This window comes from Lampetra fluviatilis, chromosome 1, assembly GCF_964198595.1.
Source record: "Lampetra fluviatilis chromosome 1, kcLamFluv1.1, whole genome shotgun sequence".
NCBI classification, from domain to species: Eukaryota; Metazoa; Chordata; class Hyperoartia; order Petromyzontiformes; family Petromyzontidae; genus Lampetra; species Lampetra fluviatilis.
In genome coordinates, this window is record NC_136275.1 from 19926188 (window position 1) to 19946404 (window position 20217).

At 43.5% G+C, this 20217-nt stretch overlaps 1 protein-coding gene across 3 annotated transcripts in view; it reads right to left on the reverse strand.

The window, feature by feature from the left end:
• The window catches only part of LOC144933777 (RUN domain-containing protein 3B-like), a 92062-nt gene that overhangs the window by 60984 nt on the left and 10861 nt on the right, over positions 1 to 20217 (reverse strand). For all 3 annotated transcript variants that reach the window (XM_078858904.1, XM_078858885.1, XM_078858895.1), the window contains exons 2-3: positions 18390 to 18505; positions 3284 to 3417 (exon numbers count right to left, since the gene is read on the reverse strand). In XM_078858904.1, coding sequence (XP_078715030.1) covers positions 3284 to 3417; positions 18390 to 18505 — 250 coding nt within the window. The remainder of the gene's footprint in view (positions 1 to 3283; positions 3418 to 18389; positions 18506 to 20217) is intronic.

The following is a 20217-nucleotide window of genomic DNA, read 5'->3' on the forward strand; positions in this document are numbered from 1 at the left end:
AAAAAAAAAAGATAATGGCATCCATCACTAATATATTATTTTAATGTTGTTTTTGTGTCCTAACCATCTCGCCAGACAAGTGGAATAAAATAAATTATCAACAGAAAGAAATCGAACCAGAGCGTATTTGAGAGCAATATGTAATCACGGCTGTATAGCTGCGCAAGACGGTGATGCATGGTATATTCAACATTGAGGTTTTTCTCGTGCATTGGATTTAGAATGATGACGATGATAATTACGATGACAAAAATGATGATGATGACTGCGATGATGATGATGACCGAGAATGATAACAATTATGCCAATGCTTTTGTTGATGACAAAAATGATGATTAAATCATTATGGTAAAATCGTCTACTCTAATAAAGGTAAGGAGGAGCACCAGAATTGTTGCCTTTTGTAAGGCGTGAAATTGCAGGCAGTGGCAGAGTTAGAGCTCGGAAACGCTATCAGCTCGAGGACTGACAGAACTAGATTAGGTTATTAACGTGTGCAGGTGCCCCTACCGTGTCAACCAAGAGCAATTCCAGCATTTCATTAGGGAATGAAGATCAAAGAAGATCGTTCGGCTACCACGCACAGCATAGGCACTCGCAGAGTGTGGCATTTATCCTGAACAAAAGCTCACACTGCCTCACGCAGAGAATACCGTCACTTATTCGAAAAATGAAAAGAATGGGTTGGCATGGCAACTAATTCTGCCAAAGAAATAAAACATGGGTGGAGTTAGATCCCTATGCGTTGAGCTTGGAAAGGAAAATTAAGTTACGTGAAATAACCTAGATGAGTTGGCTACGTAACAGTTTGTCAAGATGCAAGCTGCATTTAATAATAATAATTTCGTTTTATATGGCATAAGTCATGCTGATAGCATCCAACAACGCTGTCCATATCAAGAGTAATTCTAATGCACTGTTGCAATGTATCAGACTGCTCTGCCTTTATGTGATGTGAGCTATGCATCAATTGGCAGGCGTGTGCAGAGTAACAACTCACTTTGTATTTGAACACCGTAGACAGGCAAAGATAAACCATGTGGGTTAATGACGAAACCCTGGCCTAATATTGCATTTGCACCGTAGTTGAAATGTGTTCTGGCTGCTCTATAAGTAAATTCATGCCTTCAAATATTATGCTGCTGGCTTTGGGCACCGGTCCACAGCACAAACTGCCAATTAGGACGCTATATTCTTGGATTCTTTCGGTAAAGTCACATAGAAGGGAAATAATAAAATAATAAAAATATAAAACAATAAAATTCTCACGACGTTTCGACTGCAACACAAGCAATCATCATCAGGTGTGAAATCCACAGCAAGAAAATTAGATTTTTTTTGTGTTGCAGTTGAAACGTCGTGAGAATTTTATTATTTATATTTTTATTATTTTATTATTTCCCGTCTACATGACTTTACCGAAAGAACCAAGAATATGAATCCCTGCAGTTACGGAAGCTTTAAATCAAAATTAGGACGCTGTTAACAATGCTGTCCAGACTCGCCTCCGAAAATATCGCTCTAACCTAACATTATAATTGTGTAAGTTTTAATACGGTTACATTTTTATTTAATGGCATTTGGAAAATAAAATACAGGAAATTGGGCTAATTTGTAAGTAAATTAGACTAATTATATATCTATGTAATCATAGTTGCAAAATAATTGCTTGTGTTTAAGGTTACTTTGTAGAATATTTTTTATTTGACGGTGTGTGCGCGCGAGTGTGTGAGTGCAAATTTTCCTCACAATAATAAATAACCGTTCAAGATATTTTCTCCGCTTTTTGTACAACAGTGAGCCAAGTACTCCTATTGCGTGGAGACTCAACATTTCAAATAGATAAGAGAATATCGAGTCGCAGTGGAGGTGGGAGTGGCGGGAAATCTCCTTTAATGGGCAAAGATGTTTTGTCGTTGTTGCAATTATCATCTATTTCTGTGGGTCTACGCAGATTACCGAAAATTGCCGTGTCCAAGTTGAAGGGCATGCATGCGGTTGGGAGCCGCGGTTGGGAGCCACCGTTTCTCCGAATTTTGAGGATGTATTGAGTGTGTGACCACACGGCTCCTGCCATCATCCCCCTGCACATCCGTATCGCCACCAAAGGTCTCATGCGGGCTTCTTGACATATCTTTCTTTTAATGTCATGAAGAAAAAAACAAATAAATTGGCTTGCGCCGCTATGTTTATCGTAATTGAACAATAATCTTTTGCAATTACGTGCAGTTCACATTCCTTCGATAACACTGGTCAACACACTTTTTCTGGCATAAGGTATTCCAACGGTGTTAAGGTAATTTTGGGGTGCTGATTCCAAATCTGGCATCAGTTTTTGTCTATCACATCAGGTTTTTGAGATATCAAATATTGCATTTTCAATAAAAACTGCAGAAGAAAAATATTAAATAAATGTGGATATCTACATAAAATGATATTATAAACACACTATCCTAAATATACAGCACCATATTTTAACACTAAAGCAGTCACTGACTCGCAACAACTTGAAATCATAAGTGACAGAGTTAATTTAGGGTAAAATCAATTAAAATGGGGTATGCCGATAGCATAAAAATTAGACGTGATAGAGCAAATCTGAGATCAGTTTGGAATCAGCACCCTGAAATTAGTCTAAAACAGCTGCAAAAGTCCAGGCCAGAATTTTTATTTTTTATTTTTGTTGACCAGTGTAATCTATCCGCATGCTACACCTGCGAACAGGGCCTCATTAAATACAATATTATTAAGGCTTCGTATTCTTTCTCAAGCAGAGCTAAGCAGGTAACGCGTGAAAAACGAATCCCTGCATTTTGAAGATAATTGTATCCGCAATCAATGCACCTGCATCTATACCCATCATCGCACGTCTATATCACGATTTCTCTTAGCTTGACGATGCTATGTCACTCTTCAAGATCATGCACTTCTTTTTTCCTAAACTTTACCATCATACACGGGCCCCCTTTTCATGGTTACCGTATTGTATTGTCCAGCTTGCCAATGAAAACCAAATACACGTAAGTCTATACCCCATCATCTCGCTCGCAAGGTGTCCAGGGACACTTGTCAAGTTTTTTATATATATTTATTTTATTATTTCCCTTTGTACGTGACTTTACCGAAAGAACCAATAATATTGTCAAGTTTGGTTAACTTTACCTCTTTTAGACCAGATGAGAACGCAAGAGATCAGAATGCAGTCGTCTCATTCATTTGCAACAGTGGCCTGTGTGAAGGCATGCGGGTAGGGTGGCGGGGGGGCGGTGCTCAGAGGTCCCACCTTGGCCCTGCCGCCGCCCACGTGCTCCATGCTCTCCACGCTCGCCAGGCAGTTGTGTGGCACCTTCTGGCACGCGGTGCGCACATAATCCCAGAAGCAGCGCGGCATCTCGTAGCCAAACCAGCTCAGCTGCCCTGCAATGAGAGCCCGGACCCCGCACGCTCAGCCGTCGAACCACGGAACTCGGCAGAGAGAGAGAGAGCCGGGGGTGTGGGGGGGATTCCCACAAATGCCACGCGAACCACAAAAGCAAAAATCATGGCGTAAGAGCGTGTGCTAAACGGCACATCTTGCTACGGCAGCGAGATGTGAAACTACCTCGCCTGCGATGAGATATTAGTGGAAGACACCTTACAAATACATGTGTAGTATAGCTCTCAGAGACGGCGGCTTGTCTTCTGTATATTTGTTAAAAATAGAGTCTAATGACAACTCAACACGTAACCGCGAGTGAATCTGTACACTTGGCTAGTGACGCAACTCTATTCTGAGACAACATCGCTTCTAGTCTCAGGACAACTCGCAGACGATGGAGACGACCCGATCCAAGTAGGCGACGATCGCAGTTCTCACAACCAAGCAGCCCCAAGCCTCCGCTCGCGCTGGCTCTTATCCTCGCCCGGTCCGGCAACGCCACTTATTCCCGAATTCTCATCACCGCACCTGGCCCTGCCGATCACCGCCCTTATTACACTTTCCACACCATTGGAGCCCGTGCTCCCCCTCACGTGACCCTGTCAATGCTTGTCTCATTCATTATCATTACCTCGTCCATTAATAACCATGGTCCCAGGGAACCAGACTGTCCCGCTATCACTCCGCACTGTCTTTACACAAGTAGATTATATTGGTAGGAACCTCCTGGTTACACCAGCCCACAGGGGATTATTGTGTCCGTCCATCGTGCAGGAAGGGGCTGGGTGGGGAGGGGCCGGGTGGGGAGGGTGGGGAGGGGCTGGGTGGGGAGGGTGTGGCTGGGTGGGGGGTGGGAGGGGTGGGGCTGGGTGGGGAGGGGCTGGTCACCCCGTGATGCCCTTATAAAACTCAACGTTTAACCTACTCACGCCGGCTTGTGCCCGCCCTCACAGTCGGGCATATTTGCGGAATACACCACGCTGCCGTTGACCCTGGCCATTGAACGAGCAACACAACGTTCCTACCAGCTCCCTCCACAGGAATGTGTTATACAGGAGATGGTGGGTTAGATCTGGACACTGACGCCTGCTGTAAATTTAGAGTCTGTGTGTCTCTCTCCCCGTGGTCGCGTGGTTTTTTTTCCGGGTCCTCTGGTTTGTCCCTCCACATTTAGAATCAACGTGCGTTTTGGGTATTTTGCTGCTATAAATTTCCACGTGATAAGCCACTTCGTTGAGCTATAATTTGTGACCAGGTCGCTTCTGAAAAATAGCTACATAGCTCAGTGGGTCTTACCTGGTAAAATAATTTTTATTTTTATTTTACATCATATTTGTACACGATTACAGCATAACGTCGCTGATCCAATTCACTGAGGACTGAGGTATCGGTGGATACGTGAAACGGTCGGATTTGTGGACATCTATAGAAGACGACAGCCACACCATAGCGCAGAAATACGACACTGGGTGTGGGCGATCGATCGGTCAGGGTGGATATGTGGCAGGCGGATATTTTGTGATGAAGGTATGTACCTATTTTGTGATGTGGGAATCTTCCAGCATTGCATATTAAACCCCTCTGTTACACGATTGTAAATTAGAGTGGGGACACGTAAAAGGTGCAGCCCCTGCAATTTCTTGATCACGCCACTGCTGTCGCAAGGGCCTCCCTGTCAGAGGGAGCTCTGGAGATCCCCTCCAGAGGGCCTTTGTTCCTGCTCTTCACAATGGGCAGTCACCTTGGGAGTGGTGCTGTTACCCACATTTAACCCACCACACGCGACTTTCCAAATCGACTAACTGTGGTGGTACCCATTTATACTGCTGGGGGGGGACAAAGGTAGGGAGTTCACAAACCTGGCCATTGTTTCAACTGTCGTGCTGGGATATTGATCTGGAGAGCTATGGATTCATCTGGAGACATTTAGAAACGTTTAGAGTATTTGGCTGCTATAAATTTCCACGCGATAATCCACTTTGTTGAGCAATCATTTGTGGCCAGGTCGCTTTGGAAATAAGAGCTACAACACTCAGTGGCTCTTACCTGGTAAAAAGAATAAAAGGAAGCATAGTTGAGTCCAGTGTGCCAACGATTATACCACAGCAACGAGTGTAATGACACTTACAGTTTTATGCACGTTAATTAATTCAATGAGACCTGCACAGTTCATTATAAACACTAAACAGCGAGTGCAGTATGCACGTTACATTTGTCAGCAGGCGGCAATCAGGAAAAACCGAAATCATTTTCATTTGACACCAACCACGAATAGAGCAAGTCTACACCATCATCTTACTTCACAGTTTGGGCACACGTTCAACAAAGAGTAACCGTAATTTACAAAAAGAAAAGATTGTTGACGCAGGGTCACAAACGTTATCAGGGATAGCGATGGAATTGGTTGAAGACAAATGTTGAGGCTATTTACCCAGGATATAGGTGCGTTGCCAATTTTTTAGGCAAAAGAGAAAAATGCAAACGGTCCTGATGATGGCTTTGAACCGTTCAGCTAGCAAGAGTTGATGCACAGTGATTCCATGCATGCACTGCTTGACTTGATAATATGTTCAGTTTCCGATTGGTCACTCACTACGTTATTCTTCAATGTTGAGAGGGAGGGGGGAGAGGGCTCTTCTGAATAAAATCTATTTTATTTTACACGGGAAATGAGAACGGGAAAACCGGCATATCAGCGTTTTTTGACTATTTTTAAACTCCACTATATTCTCTACCCGAGGCAACTACCAATGTTACCTCCTTCTAATACGATGACACCACCACTGTCTTAGAGATCCAAGGAAACATAAAAAGCTACTAATTCTCACATTTCACATTCATTATCAGCCATGATCAATCCACTGTTGAATGAAAGCCTCCTCAATCCACCATATTTCACCGTCCTGCGATGTAACAATCCATCTAGCGTTTCCACAGAAGCCTATTTCATTGCTCCATTTCACGATGAACGTACTATTCGGTGTATTTCCTCCTTTAAACTGCTACTCATTAATTAGTCCCACCGACCATCATCCCTTCTGGGTGACCTGCCCAAGCTCACTTACTTTTCTTAACAGTCATTGTAATGTCTATAACAGTCATTGTGATATCACCAACTTTCACGTGTTCTCAAAGGCACGTGGTTTCCTTTCTGTCTCTCAAGTGCAATTCCAAGGATGCACATCTTTTTTTCGCTTCTTTTGCACAATTTAAACTTTTGTCTCATTTTATGTAGATTTTTTTCACATCTCTCTTTCATGTCACAGTAGGTGAAATAATCTCAACGTTAGTTTGGTCAGAATGAATGCACATCTGGCAAAACCAAAGCTCTGCGAAATGACTCGTGCCTCGCACACTTTCGTGCCAAAATCAGTGGCGACTGGAGAAAAGCAAAGGGGTGAGCAAGGGGAGCATGCGTGAGGGTTGCTGGAAGGTAGAAGAAGAACCTTGGAAGGGTTCAACAAGAGCCGAGATGGACGAGAGTAAGCCACTTCGGGAAAAATGAGGCTGATGAGTTCTAACACTGTCACTGGTTTTGCTTGTGCATTACACACGGGATGTTTAACCCGTAGGCTTTCGCGACCATTATTATCTATAAGAGGGTTTTTTGAGTTAGGTGACTAAAACTAAAATGTGTCGTTCAACCCAAATCAATTTCTCAGGTTTGTCACGTAAACAATTTGCATCTTTTGTTTACATGGCAACCCTTACTAATTGGCTGTGTCGGGTGGTGGCGGGTTTAACGACACATTTATATTTTCGCGATCTAACCCAAAACAACCTTTATTATGGATACAAGTATAAAGCCTGAATCTAGACTCATCAACAGTAACGGCAAGGGAGATGCCACACGGTCATGCGAATCCCTCAGAGCTGTCCGTATATCGATGGTATTTGTAAAGTCCGCCCGAAAGGCACACTTTCACTTTGTGTATTTTTTATATTCCTTCAGCAAAGCCCCTTTACTTCCTAGCAGGGACCTTCTTTCTTGTCGTCCCTGGCAGGGCGATATGCAAATGAGGAGCATTATAATTCCAACCACGATCTCTGCAAAGTAATGCATTTATGGGATTTGCTGCATTAAAATTGTGTATGGTTGCATATGCAGCGGATGTGTCCCGACAATGCAAATGCTGCACACGAAAAATCGTAAATCCTTGAACAAAACGCCTGCCAAAGCAGCTGATAACATTCTAATTTAATTAAAAAATGTTCAACAAAATTGCTTTCTTATTTGCACATTATTTAACAATATTATTATTATTATACTCTTTGGTTCTGTCGGTAAAGTCACGTAGGTATAACATAAAATTCATCTCATGACTTTATACCTCCGTGACTTTACCGAAAGAACCAAAGAGTATGGATTCCTGCAGTCACGAAAGCTTTAAGTCCAGATGGAACAAAACTCTACTCGCCTATGGTACATTTGACTGAGCAGCTACCAATATAATTTGGAATCTAACATTCTCACCTTCCTCTAAAGAATTTGCTTGATTTGGATGGTAATCATAGTCTTGACGGTGAAGACATTTTAACTAAACGATGCTTTAACAGTGCATTCATTTCCATATTATGTTTTTCTTTCGAAATCAAGATTGTTATTAACCCTCGCACAGCCAAGGAAACAAAAGCGGTTTTCACTGAAACGAATGTAGGGTGACAGTCCTGTTTGCACCCTTGAGCCAGTGATTAAAATGATACATTCCTATCGCAAGGCCTATCCATAGCACAACCGCTGCTGACAACATAGAAAGTAGTACTCAATTTGTTTCCATGATTCCCTCGTTATTCGCGAGGGATACGTTCCGGAGCAACTCGTGAATAGAACATTTTGCGGATGATGATATTGGCCCACGGAAAACCATCTTTTTAAAATTAATTACCATAAATGAAAATACATACATTATACATATCGTCACTTTTTCTATCATTACTTTATCTCGTAACTATATCTCGTCACTTTCTCGCATCACATTAACTTTCATTACTTTATGTCATCACTTTATCTTATTACTTTATCTCTCATCACTTTCATCACTTTATCTCATGACTTTCTCGCATCACGTTCTCTCTCATCACTCCATCTCCTCGATTTCTTTCTCTCTCTCTCTCTATGCAGTCGTGTAGAGATCCAGATGCGATTCGCAGGTTCGTGAATAACGAGGGACTACTGTACCACAGAAATGAACGACTGAGCCAACCCCTAACCAGAATTTGCGAGCCATGAGGTCTCCCTCCTGTGGCGCTTGGATGGATAGCAAATAAGTAGCAATAATACTGGTAGGAACCTCTGGTTACACCAGCCCACAGGGGATTATTGTGTCCGTCCGTTCGTCGTGCAGGGAGGGGCTGGGTGGGGAGGGGAGGGTGGGGAGGGGCTGGATGGGGAGGGTGGGGAGGGGTGGGGAGGGGTGGGGCTGGGTGGGGAAGGGGCTGGTCACCCCGTGGTGCCCTTATAAAATTCAACGTTTAACCTACTCACGCCGGCTAGTTCTCGCCCTCACAGTCGGGGATATTTGCGGAATACACCACACCGCCGTTGACCCTGGCCATTGACCGAGCAACCCAACGTTCCTACCAGCTCCCTCCGCAGGAATCTGTTTAATATAATGTAATCTGACTTAATGACCAAATCACAAAAAATGCACCCGATCATATCAGATCTCCAGTTATATTTGACCAGGTAAAGCACAATGAGTTTTGAGCTCTTTTTCAGAAGTGACCTGGCCGCAAATGATAAGCTCAACGAAGTGGCTTATCACGTGGAAATTTATAGCAGCCAAATACTCTAAACGCATTTTGATTCTAAATGTGGAGGGAAAAACCGGAGGAGCCAGAACAAAATTCAAGTGATCACGGGGAAAGAGACTCCATCAAACCCTCGAACCCACGACTTCTGCATAATAGGCGAGCTAGTTAACATCTCACCACCACGGCGCGGTTCTGTACATCTATACTACCCATGCTTATGCAGACTACATTCACCAACCCGCATTGACCAGTATATTCACATATTTTCCCAAAGATACTACGTAGCCTACTGGTGTGTATATTTACATTATAAGCGGTATTACCGATGAATTTGGTGAGGAAATACAAATTCTGTTAGTGGCCTATGTATTTAGTGTGCAGGTGGTTCGATTGCACCGTAGCTCACGGGGAACAGAGAGGCCCAGGCACTGGACGACAACAAGAAAGGAAATTGGACAAGGGGGCTCCATATTCTACCGATCGTTTCCCACGGCGGGTTTCCATCGCTTCACGCGGTAGTAGTAGTAGATGCGTTCCAAAAAAACACGGCGCACAAAGCGAAACCGCACGAAGAGACAACTGCTTTCCGAGTAGCACGCACAGTACACACACAGTACACACACACAGTACACACACGCAGTACACACACAGTACACACACACAGTACACACACAGTACACACACACACACAGTACGCACACACAGTACACACACACAGTACACACAGTACACACACAGTACACACACACAGTGCACACACACAGCACATGCACAGTACGCACACAGTACACACACAGTACACACAGTACACACACACAGTATACACACACAGTACACAGTACAGACACAGTACACACACACAGTACACACACACAGCACACGCACAGTACGCACACAGTACACACACAGTACACACACACAGTGCACACAGTACACACACATAGTACACACACAGTACACACACACACACACAGTACACACAAAATTATTATCCCACGTCCGACCGCATAGCAGCATCTTAGTGAATTCAATCCGCATCATAGAGCGAATGTTTGGTAGAAATAGGTGAGCCGCGTGTAAAGTATGCGAAATCCCACACACCGAACCCGCATAGAGCAAGCGAAACCTGAGCACACTTTTGCAAGAGGTACAAATGTTATCCATCCGGTGACCCCGGACACAATCGAATGGCTTTCCTAAACTCAACGCACCACAAACTCGTCTGTTGCTTTTTCAAATATCATACAGCAGACGAATAGGTTCCATACCAACCACACTACGCTCCAGTACCTCGCATTGACCGTCTGTCTTGTCTACATACCCCAGCAACTAATTCGCGAGAGCCACCATGAGTTGCAGATATTTAGAAATTGTCCAAGCAGGAGGCAAGATTATAATAATCATGTCAGTCGTGCGATTAGCTCTGCCTGTCAGCCGGGGAAGTGAAATGTCAACGCACAGCTCAAACGAAACAGATCGGCGCTCGATGGGAGCGATTCCATCTTACGTCTTTTGAAAAAGAAAAAGTGAAACTATGTGCATCACTTAATGTCAAAAGTTTTCCCTTTACTTCCAGTGCATGTTAGTGCAATTTTTGAGCACATTATAAAATGGCATATTGAATTTAATTGCACACTGTCACGCTATAACTGCTACATATATTGCATTTGTCAAAAAATGGACCGCCAACATAGATAAGGCGAGCGCATTGGATTTCGTCCGGGCATTTTTATAATATAGCATAGCAAATTAAGCACTCAAGACAAAGAAGATGCAAAATCATGCAAAATGTGACTGTGCTAGGTAGCAATACATTTTCTCACTGTATACATGTGCCGTGAATAAGGCTCATTACCCGAAACATCACCGATTATATATTTTTCATTATACAGCACTCTTATTCATGGATTTGTTGAGTTGTTTTTATTATTTGTACTGCGCTTGTGTATGACGGCCAATGCAGCATCACCAAATAAATGGCTCAAAGAGAACTACATGGAAATTGCTACTCCCTAGCCATTGCTGAAAGTAGGGCCTCATAAGTTACTGTCTTAAAAGCCCTCGTCTCAGCGGTGATCAAGTGATGCTGTGCGACAGCATAATGCGCCGAATAGTGCCAATTTTATGATGTGCTATTTAAGTAACGAGGTGAATCCCAGCAGTACTTTCACATTTCTCATGGCATGTCTGAACGGCACATGCACGCATAGAAACCGTGATAGGCAGCGGAACATTTAAATTGGTTAACGTGAATTACATTTGGGAGAGTTGTGGTGCAGTGGCTGTCGCTCCACGTGAACCCAGCGAGCCGAGTTCGATTCCCTGCCACGGCTAACATGAGCGGCGAGTGATGTCTGAAGCAAGCAACCAACCAACCAAACCCCCTCACCTCCCCCACCGCCACCACCCCAACGTGAGGTCTGGTCGAACTACCACCATGACAGACTAACACGGCATGTGTAAGGCTTCATCCAGCCAGCAGTGCATTGACAAAGTGCTGTTAATGTTCAGTTATTTAATTCATAAGATAACAAGAAAAACAAAGTCGACCTAAAATTATTCAGTGCTTGTAACAGCACTACATCTGCATACTATAAAATTAGCGCAAAGTAAGCTGTTTATAGACCTCTATACTACGTACAAGTCTTAGGAATCATATAAAGTCTTCTTATTCTTGTGCCCTTGCCACCGGCCGTATGTGTATACAGTATCGGGCACGTGATTAGAATGGCAGCAGTAGATATAGCATGGCTCACGACGACGATGATGATGTTGCGTCGTTGGGAGTAAGCCACGCTGCTTCGATGGCAACTACGTAAGCAACGCAAGTCGCCATTCAAGTCGCAAATGAGTCCATGCGACCGCTCTTACTCGCTGAGGCCGACTCACAACCAGACCGCCCGAATGCCACAGTCAAATTCGCAAACGGAGACACTACTGTAACGTGAGCATCTTCCACGCTGTAAGGTTGTAACTAATGCACAATTTGCTCGGTCTTCGGAAGGCATTGTGTGTAAAGTACGCTGGTGACAAATATTGCAGTTCATCTCATCTGAATGCAAAGCCGAAGCAGATTTGACCTTAGTAATTGCGAGTGCAGTATAGCATAACAGTCAGACTCTAGCACAGATAAACCCAGGCTTATCCAAACAAATGCTTCACTTTGCCTCCGAGACCAAATACAATCCTATTATATAAACCTGCCCTTTTCAATATAAAGTCCTCATGACCCACATACTGCACAGCTTTCACCGATTACTGACCGTCAGGGACACGCAATATCTATTGGCCTAATTTGAATATGAATGGAACAGATTACGACTGTGTAGGCTTTTGTACTTGTGCTGTGTTGTTCACCGACGTGTTGTCGGGTTGTACCGCGTGTTATTATACGCAGCGTCTGACGTTTGCACAGGCGCCGCGGTGGCGAGATGTTATCTCCCTCGCCTGGTATACAGGAGGTCGTGGGTTCAATTCCGAGCCTGACGCCTGCTGTACATTTGGAGTTTGCGTGTTCTCCCCATTGCTCGCGTGGATTTTTCTCCGGGTCCTCTGGTTTTTCTCTCCACATTTAGAAACATGGGTTAGGAGTATTCACATTATGAGCCACTTCGTTGAGCTATCATTTGTGGCCAGGTTGGTTCTGAATTAAAAAAAAAATATATAACTCAGTAGGCCTTACCTGGTAAAACACTAAAATAGTTTAATAGTTGAATATTTTCGCTCCACGTGCTGGGAGTTTCTTTAATCACCCACTCACAGGATTCCTGGCTCATTGCTCGGACCCCTTTATTGCAATATATGACTGTGTCCATCCAGTACTCGCTGAGCTGCGTTGGCTTCTGGTTGCCGAATGAATATGAACCACAATACCTTGCTCATCTCGTCAAGGAGCATCAAATATCAAGTAAACTCCGGTCATTCGTGCAGTGGCTTTTCGCTGGCCATCGAACTAAGACGGTCATTGCATCGCACGCTTTCAGATGGGCTTTTGCGATCGTCTGAAATGCTCTTTATTCCAATAATAGGACGCCACTGGAGTTATGCACTTTTAAATCATCTAGATTAAAAACTCATTTCTTTGAAACTGCTTTTTGTGTTTAGTTTGTTGACCTTCCCCCGCACCTCAGATTGGCATGGTTAGCTAAGTACAGTGAGAAAGAGTTCAACATACATACTTACGAAGCTTCCCGCTAAGCGGAGGGAAATGTTGGACGTGAATATCATGCCAGAAAAATGCGCGGTACAACCCGAAACACATCGGAGAGAGATCGAAACGACCGGTGACTCCTAGAGCAGCGCACTGTGGAAGGGTTTCCAGGACTGTGGTTTGAGAAAGACACCACTGGGCCACACACGTTTTGACGTTCGTGAACAAGCAGATTTTAAATTGCAACGCAACGTCACATTGCACACAAACAATGAATTCGTTAAAGCATATTCATACATACTCTTAGTTTTTTCGGTAAAGTCACGTAGGTAAAAAATGAAATAAAAATTAATATATATATTTTTTTAAAATTTTATTTCATATTTTACCTACGTGACTTTACCGAAAAAACTAAGTATGAATCCTTGCAGTCACGAAAGCTTCAAATCTAGAATTCATATTCATACAACCACACACTAATGGTTGTAAATTCCACGCACAGATGTCACCATAACAAATGCACTTTCTGTGATATATCAAACCTTAATAACACTTGGAAATAGCATAATATTTTCATCTAATTGCGCTATCATCCATATGTCATGGAAAAAAATAATGCCTTGTTCTGAACCCTTTTACGTGGCATTAAAAAGCTCATGTAATAGAAGGATCTGTGGAATGCAATATCACACAACTGTCTTTGAATTCCCTTAAAGTGAGCTTTTATTAATCCAGGATGACAATTTACAGTACACCCTGCTGCAGTGAAATGTTAATTCCGTGGTAGTCAAACTGATATTTTTATTTCTCGAAGCTGGAAATTAGTCATATTCAGTGCAAAACCAAACGCAATGTTACATGTTATTTCTCAGTCATCGAAGACCAGGCTGAAACCATCAACTCGCTAAGCTTGAGAACCCAGTTTAGTCGCATGTGGCAAAAAACCTCGATTTCAAAGATGCTGGATCATTGCTCTGACCCGTGAGTGACCCAGCCCCCTCAATGTCACGGAATTATTTTTTTCAATTATGTTTTGATTATGGAAAGCGCACACACCCGTGTCAAAGGTTTCTGGGGAAGGTGGACAGAAAATTGTCATGGGATACTTAAATGTCCACAGATGACACGCTGTGATTATTCCCTCCGTGCGTGATCTCTGGTCGAAATTAATACAATCGTTGAGCCATTGGTATACCTGTCAACCCATACGATTTACCCCTATACTTGCACAGGGAAGTTGAGTTTTCAGGTCTATACGGCGTACAGCCATTTGAATACGGGCACATTTTTTTGGTCTATTTGTTTGTGTTTCTCCCTTGTGATGGGACTTTGTAGGATGAACGTTGAGATTTATAAGGGCACGGGGTGAACAATAAGGTCTGAATTGGTCTGTAATAAGATAGGCACTAATAAGGGTTTGACAGGTATGCATTGGCTGATTGGCAAGTTATTTGAGTGGCAGGCTACTCACCCATGCAATTGCTGTCATGATCAATGTACCTTGAGTCAGAGGCACACTGCGGTACCGTACATGGGGGAGGGGGTCTTCGTCACACATGCACGTTTCCAGAGGGCTCCACTTGCTATTCGAGTCATATGCACGAGCAAAGTAAAATCACTAGGAGACTGACGGGTCGAACGAGAAGATCAACAAATGCTGCCTTCTTGGGGGGACGTGCTTTTCAAAACCCTTCCTCGTCAAGGTACCGTTGTCATGAAATGAGTGTGTCTGACCCACAATAACAATAAACCCTCCAATAATAGCCATGAACTCTTGGTTAGAGTAGAGCAAGGGCTGGATTTTGGTATGAAATTCCAAGGCTTTTTGAGCGGTGAGAAGAAAAAAAACACTTCAGAAACTCAGCATTTCAATGTTTTCAAAGCACCACTGTCTAAACGTGCAATGTGCCCATGCATGCACGATATAGTAAGTGGTTCTACACAGTAGAATACCCATCTGACTGTAATGGGTTAGATCCCAACAGCACACCGATTGAATCAGCTTGTATACTAAGGACCATCCATTTAAAAACGACGTAGCAACAAGATTCAACACGTATCTATTTTGCCACTTAACTTTACTTCCGTCCAACTAATTAAACACACAACTTACACCATTTTTTTTTTACAATGTAATGTGTATTTTTTAATACCCTTAAGTCGCACGCGCGTACATGTACGCCAATTTTTTGTCAAATCCCACTGCTGAATGCCGGATGAGGGCCTCCCGACAGTCGCGCGGGCTGTGGGGATCATTCGAGCTTGCTTCGTCACTCTGGTCAGTGTGTTGGTGAAGTTGGGGAGCGTGGATGTGGAAGCGTTCAACTAGCGTGCAACAACGTGCTCTGTTGCACTTGCCCTATGCTGCGCCAAGACGTGAGGCTGCAGCCCTATCACAACTTGTTTGTGACAGGGCTGGGGGGTCCACCCTCTGATTAGTACGGTCGGATACGTACGGTGCGAAATAAGTTCTAGATGCTTACTGCATACATCCAAGATAATATCCAGGCTGAAATCTGCTGATCTTCCATGATCTGAGATCGGGTGCATTGCAGGTGATTTGTTCATAGTAACCGCCCGGGTTTTACACGTCTAACGTGATCGATCACTCCCGTGTGCAATATTAAGGTGATGAGTTTGCTGATTTTGTACCTTTTTATGTGACACTAATGTATTGCCGTCATCGTGCCAGGACGCTCCCTGCAAATGAGATGCGAGTCTGTGATCCCACTGGTTCGTCTGGTATATCGTATATTATCAGGGCTTTTTTTTATTCTAAAGCTTCAAGGGGGTGGAGAAAACATGCCCCGATCAATGAATTCTCACAATCCCACTCGCATGTGCAATTAATACGCGCGCACACAAAACTGTACGTATGTGCAAACAAGATATTCCCCTGCCATTTCAATACAATTACAATCATGAGTACATTCCAATCTCTCAGACTACATCACTGACTGATAAACACGAATGTAATTAGATTAGAAGCTGATCTACTGTCAACCTGAGCAGATTCCCCCCCCCCCAAAAAGATTTAATTAATATTATTTATTATAACGACAGCTCTGATTGTTTTATTACTTTTGTAATATGCAATTTAGTACGTGATTTTATCTCTAATTGAATGTCTTTCTTGCAAAACAATCTTATTACGTATATTTGTTCATTACGAAATTCATGTTCTCGCATATTAATCACACGTGAATTTTTCCTAAAATGCATTTGCATTCTTCCTGCATTTAACTTTTAAACGCTGCACCCTTCTGCGTGCCGCCAAACAGCGCTGCCTTTCCTCCTTATCCAGGGGGTGAAATAGTTGCGCAGTGGTTAATGCACATCATTACGAATACGGCGCCCTCAGTTCAATTCCCGGCCAAGGCTATAATATCAGTGGCGAGTGATATCGGATCCAAACCTGAGCCACTCTTTCGCCAATCTGCATTGACTAGCCGGGTGAATTGATCCTGGGAACCCCTTTATTAAAGTGCAATAACCAACATGGTGAAATATGGTCAAACAACCCCCACGACCAAAACGGCACGGGGAGGATTTTATCTATTAACGGATTAACACAGAGCTGTAAATTATTGTTATTTCAGTTAATTTACCCATGTCTCCTACGCATATGAGAAGCTTTGTCTCTTTGGGCTCTCACTAGATTGAAATAAAAGAAACCAGTCGATCACGACGTTTTTCGCTCACAACAGTCACGGCCGTTTTTGATTAATTCAAATCAGCAAAGTGAAGCTGCATCACATTCAAATGTGCAGCTGCCTCTTGCCTCTGCACAGAGTGTACCCCGGGAGATATATAACCTATGAGATATGCAAGATATGCAAGCAATGCTCAGCGTAGTCAAGCCTTCTCTTTTGACTCTAGCAGTGCCACCCTTTCCGTACTCTTGTTCCTGAGCCATACCCGAGTGGAGGCCAGTTGAGTAAGTTTCCCGCCTTCCTTTGCTCAACAGTATTTTCTTTGCAACGCAACCGGATGCAGTTTAATGTCACACCCAGGGTGAAAATTGTGGTGTTATCACCGCTTGTCGAAAATAAAAAGAGGAAAACAATCGACAGCGACGGGCTACTGCCCACCACCAGCACTGGGAGAGTGGAAGGTCGACTGTGCCACCTGGAGGAATAGGGTTGCCACCTCCGAAGTTAAGATACAAGACATATCATGGGAAGAAGAATATCTCATGAAATCAAGGAGAGAGAAGAACTACATATATATATCCATTGACCCGAGTGGTGCGCTATTATTGGAAATCTGACAAACACTAAGACTTTTCACTTTTTGCCATTCCGATAAAGTACGTGTACATGATCAGTTTTTCTTCGGATTAAATTCCCGGAGGGTGCGTGGCAGAGTTTGACACCAGCCATCACAGAGTTCGGATGTGTCGCTACAGTTCTTTGCGGCGATTACGTCTTTACAAACAGCGACGCTACGCCTCTCTAAATAAAATGAACGCTGAGCGTTCATTTTATTTAGAGAGGCGTAAATAAAATGAACGCTCAAGTTGCAGGATTGGGGAAACCCAATCCTGCAACTTGCAAACGTCTTGGAACGGGAAAGGGTTAATATCCCCAGAAGTTTCGATTTAAAGCTTTCGTGACTGCAGGGATTCATCTTCTTGGTTCTTTTGGTAGTCACGTAGAAGGGAAATAATAAAATAATAAAAATAAAACATAATACAATAATTCTCACGACGTTTCGGCCACAACGCAAGCAGCCGTCCTCAGGTGAAGAACAGGTCTGTTGGGAAGACAGCGTCTGAATGGTGGTGTTTCATTCAGACGTTGTCTTCCCGACAGACCTGTTTTTCACCTGAGGACGGCTGCTTGCGTTGTGGCCGAAACGTCGTGAGAATTATTTTATTATGTTTAATTTTTATTATTTTATTATTTCCCTTCTACGTGACTTTACCGAAAGAACCAAGAAGATGAATCCCCAGGAAGACGTACATATTTCCAAGGACAACAACCTCTAAAAAAATGAACTCTCTTGGGGAAAACCAGGACAGGTGGCAACCCTAAAGGGGGTGCTTGGTGGGTGCCTGGTGGGTACCTTTGAGGCGGTGGCTAAGCACCTGCTCCAAGATGGCCGCGAAGTTGACAAACTCCTCGGAGGAGTCGCCCACGGGCTCCAGGCCTCCCCTCTCCACCAAGGCCTTGACTGCAAACCTAAGGAGGGAGGAGGAGACAGAGGGCCCAGTGTGGCAGGCCAAGGTGCACAGAGGGAGGTGAGCAGCGAGGGAAGGTATAACACGAGGGGGAAAGGTTTAAAAGTCAGAATCGCGAACATCCATTGAGAATGACAGTTACACTGAGCACAAATAGGTTACAAGACAAACATTAAGTGTGAACTGCTTGAAAGCGAATGTATGCAATATTAAGAATGTCTGCATGCGAAAGTGTCAGATTGGTGAACATCAACTGAAAATGAGAGTTACACCGTAAAACAAATACCGCACTCGGTATGGGCAGTTAATTAGATTTGGGTGGCTACGTGATGGTTCGATATGCGATGTTGTACCAAAATAATAGCAATAGGAATCAAAGCATTCTTAACATAGCCTCTTGTTACAGAACGGTTGGCTACATGCTGTGTGATAGAAGTTTTAAGATGCGTACAAACGGCGCCCTTGTTAATGCCTTGCTGTGTTAAGGCGCCATAGAACTTGTTATAGTTATTATTATTATTCACACTAGGGAAGCTGCTCCTTCTCCTGTGCCCTGCTATCCAAGAGTCAGCTGTACGTCAATCAATCCAAAGACATTTCATTCCTCACGGGTTTTAAATATGTAAAAAAAATACTAGATTTTTAAAGATCGTTTTATTGAGCAGTTGTCACTGATGGACGTAGTGAGACCGTGGAATTGTGACGATGAAGAAGAACCCAGTCTAATCGTGCGAAATCAAATGGAGAATCTCCGGCTCAGTGTTTCGACACAGTATTAGCCCCTGGGCCAAGCAGCCCCCTTCCTTCATTTGCCTGAACAAATTAACCCCGTGATTCCTGTGAAATCAATTGCCCCGAGGGGAATTGATCATTTGACAATAGTATTTACTTATTAGGAACAAACTGGCAGAGACTTTGCGAGTATTACATTTGCAGGATAAGAGCAGAAATTAGACTAAGCCTTGTGACCCCGTATGTGCGTGTGTTGAAAATGCACACACCCCATTAATCGTCCCATGCATCGCGTCGGGGAAGGATGACAAACTAAACACAAAAAGCAGTTCTAAAGACATTCGTTTTCAATCTAGAGGATTTAAAAGTGCATGGCTCCAGTGGCTTCCCAATATCGGAAGGGAGAGCATTCCAGATGGCCGCAGAAGCGCATCTGAAAGCACACGATGCAGTGGCCGTCTTTTCTTGATGGGTAGCAAAAAGCCGCTGCAAGGATGACCGGAGTTTGCTTGTTGGCTTTGCTTCATGCTTTTGCTTAATGGTCTATTTACCAACCGTGCTTAGCGGAGGTGCAGTGGAAGGGCGACAAACTAAACACAAAAAGCAGTTAAAAATAAAGAATTAAACAAATTCTGCCCATGCAGTGCGTACAAGACGAACACACAGCCAGTAGCGGTGGGAGGCATAAGCAGACCATAAAAAAAATATTGTAGGATCCAGATCAGTTCAATGGCCCCCGCGAATCATGGGGATCTTTCAAAATTATTGTTATGAAAACTCAGAAAAACTTCTTCCTGTTTATTCGTATTGTACTAATTAGTTTTCTTGGGTCATGGAAATATATTTTAGGAGGTGGGTGATGCATCAGGGGGGTTGAAGGGGTGAGGATGGGCTAGTTAGGATCCACCCCATGGGATGGCACCACCGCTGCACACAGTATTCGTATTAATACAACATACTGTAGTTGGATTTATAGATCAC